The 12,171-nt window shown below is 42.8% G+C and overlaps 1 protein-coding gene across 1 annotated transcript in view; it reads left to right on the plus strand.

The window, feature by feature from the left end:
- Positions 1–12,171, plus strand: part of DMBT1 (deleted in malignant brain tumors 1) — a 165,362-nt gene that overhangs the window by 78,725 nt on the left and 74,466 nt on the right. Inside the window, exons 11-15 of the mRNA XM_073627487.1 lie at positions 5,660–5,692; positions 8,901–8,930; positions 9,179–9,208; positions 9,299–9,452; positions 11,324–11,526. Of these exons, the coding sequence (XP_073483588.1) occupies positions 5,660–5,692; positions 8,901–8,930; positions 9,179–9,208; positions 9,299–9,452; positions 11,324–11,526 (450 nt within the window). The remainder of the gene's footprint in view (positions 1–5,659; positions 5,693–8,900; positions 8,931–9,178; positions 9,209–9,298; positions 9,453–11,323; positions 11,527–12,171) is intronic.

The following is a 12,171-nucleotide window of genomic DNA, read 5'->3' on the forward strand; positions in this document are numbered from 1 at the left end:
ATGCCAGCTGTGTGTATCCCTATAACCCTGCTCCACTCTGTTAGACCTCAGTTTTTGCAGCGTCCTTATGTGATGGACCTCTTCTCCCCTTCAAAGAAATCATTCTATGCCTTATTAGTTTATTTTATTTTATATTATTCAATCAACTCCTCACTACCTTGTGCTACAGCAATATAAGCAGTGTATCCTGATTGGTGCAATCTCAGTAAAACCTTGGAAGTCGTACCCAGACCTCTAGGATGACCTGTAATATTGTGCACATACTGCAGCTGCTGACTTTTAATAATTAGACACTTACATGTCCTGGAGTCCAGCAATGTCAGCACCGCAGCTGTCGGCACAGCAGATGTTTCCATCAGCTGTCGGGTGCATGCCACCTCCATTGCGAGTAAGGGGACCTGGCAGGGAAGCCGAACCCTACTGCGCATGCGCAAGGCGCCACTCCTCTCTCCTATAGCCCGGCGGCTGGGGAAGGAGGAGGGAGCCCGCAGTGACGTCAATACCCATGGCTGAGGCTCCCAGAAGTGGGAACAGGATACCTGTCAAAGACAGGTATCCTGCCCACCCTTCCCCCGGAAAGGTGCCAAATGTGGCAGCGGAGGGGGGGGGGGGAGTACAATGAGCAGAAGTTCCATTTTTGGGTGGAACTCTGCTTTGAGTACTCAGGGTATTCAGATAACAGGGTACCTAGATGACATAGATGCTCTTTTTCTGAAGGGCTCAGTCCTCTTTCAACTACCTGCAAATGTCCAAATGAGTATTCAGGTACTTTAGGCTTTTAGTTGGTAATAAACTTAATAAACTTTCAAAAGTCTGTCCTCCAACCTTCTACTCATCTATAATACTTAGGCCTTATTCTAGACACAGACCAGGCAAAGAACTTCCTTCCAGAAAACAAATGCATCTTTCTAAGATCGTATACTTAGAACTTAAAGATCAAAGAAACATCCCTCAGTGAGATTCTCTATGAGAGTTCTGGGTCTCATGATTGCCTCATTCAAGGCTGTTCTCAATTCCATTCAAGGCCTCTCCAATGTAACCTCTTGTTAGTCTGGAACAAGCATGCTCCTTCTCTCAACCTCCCTCTGTTCCTCTCCAGCCAAGAAAGGAGCTTCCTAGCTTGGTGCATTTCAAATCCTGCCCTGACAAAGGGGAGGCAGTTTCTACCACACCTATTGAAGGTAGTAACACAGATTCCCCCTTCACGCTGTGGAGAAGTGTCCCAATCTTTTACACTTAAGGAAAAATGGTCACCAAGGGAAGCCAGCTCCCTATCAACTATCTGGTGATAAAAATAGCTCTTCACTTGACCCCTTCTTCTTCAGGAACACCTAATCAGGGTACAAACAAACAATGCCACAGCTGTTTATTGCACAGGCAAAACACTGTCCAGTGATCTCTGGTGTTCTCATCCCTGGAGTAGACAATTGTTTGAACTTCAATTACCTCAGTCGTTACTGTCTGGACCAAAGGGAATGGGCTTTTCATCCCAAAATCTTCCATCTCTTTTCTCTTGGAACTTCAATCCCAGAGATTACTCTGTGCCTTGCATTCTGGCCTTTCTACAATCAGAACTTGACCAGAATTTGGCCTTAAATACTGTACTCTTAACCTCCCTGGCGGTATGATTATTTCGGATTTTAGGTGCTGAAAGCGGTAAAATTATTTTGCATGGAAATTTGGCGTTTTATATTGTAGGTCTGTAATTCTTAACAATAACACACTTAAATCTGTCCAAACAAGAGTCTAGTAGATATCCCGGGTATGATAAAGTTTGAAACACAAAAACATAAATTATAATATAATAAATAAAAATAAATAATTAAAAAAATAAAAATAAATAGTAATAAAATAAATTTCCCCGCGATTCACTATCGCTCAATTCTGCAAGTGTTCTAATTTATTATCGCTGTTTTCTAGCTGGTCTAAAGCCACTTTTGGCGTAAAGGGACACTTTTTGGTTGCTATGGACGATCTCCAGTTTCCAGGCAGAAAGAACAGTATATATCACATAAAACTGCATGCAGGGCATGGGCCAAAGCACTGGGGACAAAAGGGATGTGAAATAATTTCATACAGTACTGTAATCTGTAAGATTACAGTACTGTATGTGTTATGATTTTTACTTTTTTTTAATTTGCCACCAGGCTCCGTCCCCATGCGTCGCGACGCTCTCAGGGAACGGAGCTTGGCAAGGAGAGGCTTCGGAGGAGGACGGAGCCCATGGACACTGCGGGGGACATCGCAGGATCCCGGGGACAAGGTAAGTAAAGGCACACCAGGATCCTGCGATGTAATCCCGAGTGTGGCTCGGGGTTACCGCTAATGGTCCTGAATTTTAACCCCGAGCCACACTCGGGAAAACCGCCAGGGAGGCTACGGGACAAGTTTTAGCCTTTTCCATTTTGTTCCAGAAACTTCTGGCTTTGCGATCCCTTGTTAAAACCTTTCATGCAAGGTGTTTCTTGGTATAAAGCACCTTTACAGCACCTTGTGTATCCTGGGGACAGGGGCGGATCCAGAGTCTAGTCTCGGGAGGGGCACTGCCAGAAAATATATTTTTTTGGGGTACATCTATCGGGGAAATGGCTGGTGTTGGCGCTTCAATCATCACGGCACCATGGCTGTTATGGTGTCAGGATGATTGAAGCGCATTATTACTATTATTACATTGTTATAAAAAATTAAATAGTTTAACTCACCATAATGCAGAATCAGTGGGAGCCCCGAGTGTGTCACTTGCCACGTCACCTGTCACCAGATGCAGATTGACACTTGCCACGTCGCCTGCCACATGTTGCGGATTGTCTCTTGCCACGTCGCCTGTCACCAGATGAAGATTGTCACTTGCCACCTGCTAAGGTGGTCTCGTGTGTCCCAGAGACAGGCAGCAGAGAGATGTTGTAATCCCCATTAGTATAGAATCCCCCCTCAGTGCAGAGCCCCCCATTAGTATAGAATCCTCCCTCAGTGCAGAGCCCCCCATTAGTATAGAATCCCCCCTCAGTGCAGAGCCCCCCATTAGTATAGAATCCCCCCTCAGTGCAGAGCCCCCATTAGTATAGATCTCCCTCAGTGCAGAACCCCCATTAATATAGAATCCCCCTCAGTGCAGAGCCCCCCATTTGTATAGAATCCCCCTCAGTGCAGAGCCCCCTTTAGTATAGCTCCCCCTCAGTGCAGAGCCCCCCATTTGTATAGAATCCCCCTCAGTGCAGAGCCCCCATTAGTATAGATCCCCCTCAGTGCAGAACCCCCATTAATATAGAATCCCCCTCAGTGCAGGGCCCCTATTTGTATAGAATCCCCCTCAGTGCAGAGCCCCCCATTGGTATAGAATCCCCCTCAGTGCAGAGCCCCCCATTGGTATAGAATCCCCCTCAGTGCAGAGCCCCCCATTGGTACAGAATCCCCCTCAGTGCAGAGCCCCCCATTGGTACAGAATCCCCCTCAGTGCAGAGCCCCCCATTGGTACAGAATCCCCCTCAGTGCAGAGCCCCCCATTGGTACAGAACCCCCCTCAGTGCAGAGCCCCCCATTGGTACAGAATCCCCCTCAGTGCAGAGCCCCCCATTGGTACAGAATCCCCCTCAGTGCAGAGCCCCCCATTGTTACAGAATCCCCCTTAGTGCAGAGCCCCCATTAGTATAGAATCCCCCTCAGTGCAGAGCCCCCCACTGGTACAGAATCCCCCTCAGTGCAGAGCCCCCCATTGGTATAGAATCCCCCTCAGTGCAGAGCCCCTAATTGGTACAGAATCCCCCTCAGTGCAGAGCCCCCCATTGGTACAGAATCCCCCTCAGTGCAGAGCCCCCCATTGGTACAGAATCCCCCCATTGGTACAGAATCCCCCTCAGTGCAGAGCCCCCCATTGGTACAGAATCCCCCTCAGTGCAGAGCCCCCCATTGGTACAGAATCCCCCCATTGGTACAGAATCCCCCTCAGTGCAGAGCCCCCCATTGGTACAGAATCCCCCTCAGTGCAGAGCCCCCCATTGGTACAGAATCCCCCTCAGTGCAGAGCCCCCCATTAGTATAGAATCCCCCTCAGTGCAGAGCCCCCCATTGGTACAGAATCCCCCTCAGTGCAGAGCCCCCATTAGTATAGAATCCCCCTCAGTGCAGAGCCCCCCATTGGTACAGAATCCCCCTCAGTGCAGAGCCCCCCATTGGTACAGAATCCCCCTCAGTGCAGAGCCCCCATTAATACAGACCTCAGAACAGCGCGGACCGGAAGATACACACAGCCGTGTGTGCCCCTCGGGCTCCTCCTCCTCCTGTGTGAATGTAAACAGAGAGGAGGGGGAGGCGGCTTCAGTCCGCTGCGCTGAGGCACACACACAGCGCAAGACCTGAGAAGCAGATCAGGTCAGCGGGCGGTGTTAGCGGTGCGTGCCGCTACCTACGGGTGTCACCCCTCTGGCGGGTGTCACCCGGGTGCGGACCGCACACCCCCGCACCCACCTGACAACGCCATTGCCGCTGTCTGTCTCTACGGAGCCGCCCGGCGGCTCTTTCACCTATGGAGCCGCCGAGCCGCTCGGCGGCTCTCTCAATTACGGAGCCGCCCGCCGGCTCACTTACCCGCATTTCTCGGAGGGGGCAATTGCCCCGTTGCCCCCCCCCTGGATCCGCCCCTGCCTGGGGATCTTATTGTTTCTCTCTGCCATGTAGAAACCAGCCTTGGCATCCATCAGGGAACTATCTTTGAAAGATTTCTGATACAAGGTGGCCTTTTTAGTGACTAACACATCTGTCACACATGTCACTGACCTAGCAGCTCTCTCTTGTAAGTAGCCATTCTTGATTCTTCACAAGGATAAATTATCCTTGTATTTAAGACCTACCTTTCTACCTCTGGTGGTGTCAACCTTCCACCTCAGTGAAAGCATAGTCTTTTTTTCTTTGTGCCCTGCTCTTAAGCATCCCAAAGAAATTGCTTTTCATTGTCTGGATTCTGTCAGAGTTATCAGAGTTTATCAGAAAGCCACAGCTTCTATCAGAAAGGTGGATTTTCTCTTTGTCCTAATGACTACTTGGCTGCCACCTGCTCATCAGTTTAAACTTTCTCCAAGTTCTACTAGGCGGACATCTAATCCTCTGTGAATGCAGCTTTTGGCTCCAAGGTTCTTGCAGCAGCACTCTGAGTTTGGTCCATTGACCCTTGGTATTGTTGGCCCCGCTGGCACAGTTCTGTTTGCCTTGTTGTTGTCCACACTTCTCATTCTTTGCTCTGAGATGTCCTAGGGTCTATGGATACTGTACTGTACAATTAAGATGAAAGGAGTTTTGACTTATTTGTAAATTCCATATCGTGCAGTGCAGTACTGGGAACAGGCCACCCACCTCTCTGTTTCTATATTATTCTGCATTAGTGGATAAAAAAGAAAATTAGGTCTCACGGAGTGGGAAAGGGTTATAGGGGTACATCCAAGGGGTGTATCCAGCAAAGCTTTGCCAGTGTTCAATCACCTGAATGTAGCAGACTCTAACCTAGTGGTTAGCGTTTATGAATATACCACTCGTGTCCCGTACTTCACTCCAAGCTATGGAACTTATAAGTAAGTCAACATTTATTTTTTTCATTTTAGTATCAGCATTGTTCTTGTATTGTCATATTTATGCATTTCACTGACTAATCATATGTTCATTCTTTTAGATTCTCAAAATGCCCTTGTAAATGGTTCCACAGGTAATATGATTGCATCCATTTTTCACTAAACAAATCTGTCACAAATAAAACAGGACTGTATCAGGACAGAAGGAGACAAGGCAGAACATATATTTCTGATATTGCTGATGCCATTGCACAGTAATAAGCAAGAGAAAAGTGAGCAGGAACAAGTGATGTCACACTTAAGCCTCGTACACACAATCAGATTTTTTGACGGGAATTGTGTGATGACAGGCTGTTGGCAGAAAATCCGACCATTTGTACATTCCATCAGACAAATGTTGGCCAACTTTCCGTGGACAAATGTTGGATGGCCGGTTTATAAATTTTCTGAGGACAATGGTCTGTTGTCGGATTTTCCGAGCGTGTGTACACAAGTCCATCGGACAAAAGTCCAAAGTACAAACACGCATGCTCGGAAACAAGGACGAGCCAGAAGCAGTCAGTCTTGTAAACTAGCATTCATAATGGAGAATTACCTTTGTGACATGGCAAATTATGAAATCTCGAAATGTAGCGCACATACTCTTCTTATTTATTGGGATAATAATGAAGCTGCTTTCCTGGTGATACTGATGGAGTTCTGCCAAATGTATTTTAAAAGGCTTTTATTTTCTAGTGGAATCAAGAATAATATTATTATGCTTGTCTTTTTTTATTTGGGCAAGTTACCACAACACCATTATCCCGTAGTTTTTAAGATCAAAGATACAACTATGTTGGTGTCACTTGTCAATTTTACATTGTATTTCTTTTTAAATAATAAAATTAGACATGCTATCTGGCAATAGAACTTACCCAAAAAGTGCATTCTATGCATCCAAAAATATAGAAGATATACCAAATCAAATCATTATTCAACCAAAAAGTAAAATAAAATCTCATGCATGTGTCCTGCTTCTTATATAGGGGTCAACAATGCCATGAGTTGGTGAAAGCAGGGGTCTGTCATCCGGAGATAAATCAACTGGATTATTCTCCTGGAGCTCCTGCAGCAAAGGCATATGACATAATTGGTCACGATTAATAAAGCAACCAATTTTTGGTCCAAGAAAACCTCCTCTTCCTGTTCCTGGACTGGACTTGGGTCAAAGCAATAACTCCAAGGCCAATAATAAAAAACATGTTATCTCCTCCAATTCCGCAACATGTCCGGTTGACGAACGGCCATTCAGAAACTAACTGAAAAGCACGAAATGAAAAATGCGAATCAACACTCACCAAACTTCTACTAACACAACATTAGCAGAAGGAGCCCAAAGGGTGGCGCATGACAATTGAACTTCCTCTTTATTGGCTCTTAGTACGTCTAATACGTCACTACGTTCGGGTTTGGTGGTCAACAATTGTGTGCTGTTTGTATGCAAGACAAGTTTTGGGCCAACGCCCTTCAGACAAAAGTCAGCGGTTTTGTCTGTGGAAAATCCAATCGTGTGTACGACGCTTAAGAGGAGATAGGTAGTAAGTTAGACATAGTGGCAATATTTTGGTGCATTACTATAACTGGTCACCGTGACTAGCAATTATTGCTGAACAGTGGGGGGATCAGAACCTCCACTTGGGCCAAATTAATGGGGGTCAATACATTTAGGCTAGCAGGGTCCTAAGGAATACATTCATTATTTCAAACTTCAATAGGCTACTGAGTTCTCACAGGTCTGTGCATGGCTTTACAAGTTGTATGTTACCTTGGGGAAGCAATTTTCTGTCATTCTGAACTCTGTGTACTTGATTTGTTGTAGCCGTATTAGTTTTCTCTGAACTCTGTGTAAAATAATAAAAAATATAAATTTAATCAGTTATGTGCTCATATAAATAGTTACTGTTTACTATTTTTAAATGAAACTAGAGTAAAGTACCTAAATATATCTTAAAATCAGCCCTGCGCAATATTCAGGATAGAAAGGAGGGTTAGCACAATCAGCCAATCAGGACCTGCCACATGATCATATGTAACAAAGTGAAATTGGTGTTTTTACACAAGTACGGTGAGGCTCCATTCACATCTGTGTGTTTTTCAAAAGCATAGCAAACTGCACAGAAAATGCATGCTTTGTCGTGTGTTTCAGAATCATGCTTCAAACGCACCAAAAAGCACAGTAAAAAATATACCATGCACCACTCCAGTTCTGGACCTTCTTTAGGGAAATTGTTGAATGGGCTGCCCTATGTGGGATGAGCGAAAATGCTCTAAAACTCGCTGAAAAACAGTGCATGTGAGAATGTGATTTCCAGCTACACAGAGATGTGAATGGGGCTTGACAGCTAATTGTCTCTATCCACTCCCTCCTATGTACTTGTACAAAGCTGACCATACACTATGCAATCTGTACCATATCTGTACAATTTTCTTTAGATTTACCAGAACTACTTTGAAATAGGATGACCCACCTATCTATCCATTCACTCTGTATCCAGTCAGGCAGGCCCTTGCACTACATAGTTGATGGTAGATCTAAGAGAGATTGCACAATCAGATTGCATAGTGTATGGAGAGCTTTACAAAACCCAGGAGATACGTCCCCTGTTTTCAATACTAGAGCTTCTGCATCCTCTGCCAAAAAAAAGATAATTGCAAAATGAAAGTCAGGCTGGTCATACATTATACAATTATCTTGTTCAATTTCCCATTAGATTTACCAAAACCATATAATAGGAGGTCAAACCTAAACACTTTCAATTTGTATGCAATCAGACAGGTCCTTCCACTACATAGGTGAAGGTAAATCTAAAGGAAATTGGATAAGAACAATGTATAATGAATGGCTAGCTTAAGGTAGAAAAAAAAAAAATTGATGCTTGTGTATTCCGTGGGAACAGTGATCTCTGAGTGCATTTAAAAAACACGTGGTAGTAATCTCCTGGAGTAGGAGGTCAGATGATGCAGGGTGTGTGCTAATAAAGTCAGCTGTGAACTACTTCCTGTGTCGTGTTCTAAGATCTGTTTAGGAAATAATGGAGACGTTTTTTTTATACAACAAGCACAGGCACTGATGTAAGAGCTATGTAGAATAAATAGAAAGCTTTTTTATTTCTACAAAAGAAGTACATTTATGGGATATTGGTACATAGAGGAGCTGGAATTTAGAAACAAAAGGTGAACTTAGCCTTTAAAACATCATGTATCTCTAATATTCACATCTTAGACATTTTGTTTTATGTTTGTCTATGTAAGAAAGTATTGAGAAAGTAATGAGATTCATTTAAAATATGTATCTTTTTACAGAACGCCCAACATACCCAGGTTTGCCAACAGGTATATACATTTATTTCAATGTTTAACTTATTTGGATTCACTTATTTTATGTTTGTCTCTCCATCTGTTAATATTCATAATAATAATTATTAATGTATTTTCCTAACCGATTAATGAATAGTTCATGTATGTTCCTAAATTCCTATGCAGCATTAAATACTTAATCATTTTTTGTTTAAGAACATGTTTTATCTCTGCCATTCCATCTGGCAATGAAATACTTGATGAAATATTTATTTAATTTACAGTGAATACAACATTTCCAAGCTGGACTACACGTATGTAGTAATATTTGCATTTTTTTTTTTTCATTTATTTGGAATTTATAGAATACAATGCCTTTTGGTATTTTATTTTGTATATTACAGGGAATAACACCAGCTGTGGAGGTCGCATCACACAGTTTTATGGGGTCATAACCAGCCCAAATTTTCCCAACAATTACTCATCTAATAGTTTCTGCATATGGGAGATTGAGACAGCAAGAGGGTATCGTGTGGAATTGACTTTTACACATTTTCAGTAAGTGCATAATAAAAGTAGGGGAAACTTATCCTGTAATAAAATATAATTGCTAGCTTTTTTTGAAAATGCTGGTTTTAATCTGTCCAGATTATAAAGAAATTAAAGTCAAAATGCCTAATCTGTTTACATGATTTAGGTCAGTAATTGAGAAATTATTGGACCAAAGGATCACATTCGAGCCAGACAAATATCATTTTCAGATGTCGGTCTACATAATTATTTATTCCATACATGGTTTTAGAACAAGAGATGTGCTTATTATTTAAAAGAGAAGTATGGAAGCACAAAAAAACAAACACACTCACCTATGTGGATGCAGCATCAGTCCGTTGCTGCAAGTGTCCCCTGCCAGCTCTAAGACTGAGAACTGAGTGATCACATAACCGCTGACTGCTCAGTTCTTGATCTTCAGTGGGCAGATAGCAGTGACTGTCAGCCACCTTCTCTCTGCTCTGCTCCTCCAGTGTTCACTGAAGTACAGGGCTGTGCAGGGGGCGGGAACAGCTGGCTCTGACGCTCAGCGGTGTGATGAGAGGCTGAGCCAGCTGCAGTCAGGCATCTGGACAGATCTCAATATTATTTTTGGGATCCCTGCAGAGCCTGGACCAGCTCTTTGATGTCAGCCAACAGCGGGCTTTAGTTCTGTCGGCTGAATCTGGCTCACAGGAGTGCACTTAGTTCTGCACTACTGTGACATGAGAGGCATGGCCAAAAGAGCTTTGACCATACTTCTCCTTTGAGCAAATATAATATGGACAGTTTTTTACTTGTTAAAAAAAAGCAAAAGGCACTCCACACATGCACAAAGACTTACCTAGAACCTACACTGGCAATCATGAGTTTAAACCTAGTAAAAGCTGTGAAATCTGAACTGAAAATGTGCCAAGTTAGAGTGTATGTAAATGAAAAGCTTATTTTGTCAGTTTTGGATTGAGATAAAGGTTTAGACCCTCTATTGGGTATTATTCCTGTTTGTATCCCCACTGGGGAGATTCTCTGTTCTATTGCTCACCTTGCCTCTACAACAAGAGTTCACTACAAATATTCTAATTTCCTTCACTTAAGCCTGTGTTTATACTGACAGAGGGAATGAAATCAGCGGAACTCGCACAATTTCATTCCTGCATGTCAGTCTCAACTTCAGGGTCAATATTCAGAGATATCTGTGCAGGTTTCTGCACAGATGTCTATTGAAATTGCACCCCAAAGTCGCCAAAAGTAGTTACAGAAACTACTTTTGGAAATCGGTGCGGCGTTGCACCGATTCGGATAGTGCCATTGCCGGCAATAGCCGCCGATTTGGCATGTCAAATTGCATGCCAAATCACTGAAATGTGAACCAGGGCTAAGTGTTGTTTAATTTCCTTCCGATTGTGACATTGAAGGGAAACCTCCCAAATGGGACACAGGTTGTAAAAAATCTAACCTGAGAAGTGATTGAACCCTTACCTAATCCATCCAAAACAAGAAAAATATTTGGCTATGCATACACTTAAAATAAAATGTAGGTTTTCATAGTGACCTGTTTATAAACTTAGACTTTGCAATTAACTTTGTCATTTAGTCTTGCCTAGTTGAATGACTCAAGTGTATAAAAGATCAGCATGGGATATCATGTCGTGCATCTGAATTTGAACACAGTGGCGGCTGGTCGGCAAGCGGTTAAAAAAGTCACACTGAGGAAAGGTGCTTTCCCAGCTACTAAAAATAATATAATAAGTTATTTGCAACATTTTTGGAGAGAAAAAGATGTCGGAATGTACTTTTAAATTAACAAATCTATTCACCAAGTTCCACCAGATTTATCTGGATTGTTTTGGCCTCTAGATCTGATTTAGAATTGATATGGTTTTGTGTTTTGTTGTTAGATTAGAAACATCGAATAACTGTGTCTATGACTGGGTGAAAGTGTATGATGGACATCCCCAAAATGCTACACTTTTGGCAACTCTTTGCTATCCCTCAAACTATACTTACTCCTCCTCATCTAATGTCATCAGCATTGAATTTAAAAGTGATAGTTCCATTGAAATGTTTGGATTCCGTGCTGCCTTTTCATCAGTTCTAGCAGGTAACACATTCATTTTTTTTAAAATTCTGTGGAACAATTGGCTAACGAAAGGCTTCCAAGTGAAATAATAACAGCTGTTGTTCTTACCTGGAACTGTAGAAAAAAAACTGTTTTTGGTACCAAAATATTTAGAAACCATAGCCTGTGTAAATGTGTAATACAAAGGCATTTTTAAACTTAAAACTGATCCACTATAAAAATGCAAAAGTATTGTGTACATAGATTTCATAATCACAGAAGTATCTCTACAAATACAAAAATCTCTATATATAAAAGTACTTATTTTTCCTGCAAAAATATTCTATTCTGGGTATACTGTAATTCAGGAGTCAAAATTTCAAGTTCTGAGCTACTAGCTAGGCCTTAAGAGTTACTTGCCACCAGTTGCCCCACCCAACCCTACCTTGTCCCACCCCCTATTTCCGCCGCTAAACACACCCTCGTAAATTATCTCATAAAATGACACTGTTAAATGTTTTATGCAGCGTTAGGTTACAAAAATAAAAAATAACAACAGCTTTAACAATATTAACATAAAGCATATCATTGCCCATCAGTGCCGCCTCATCAGTGGCCATCAGTGCAGCCCATCAGTGAAGCATATCAGTGCAGCCTCATCAGTGCTGCCTCATTAGTGCCCATCAG

This window comes from Aquarana catesbeiana, linkage group LG04 (assembly GCF_042186555.1).
Source record: "Aquarana catesbeiana isolate 2022-GZ linkage group LG04, ASM4218655v1, whole genome shotgun sequence".
In the NCBI taxonomy this organism is placed as follows: domain Eukaryota; kingdom Metazoa; phylum Chordata; class Amphibia; order Anura; family Ranidae; genus Aquarana; species Aquarana catesbeiana.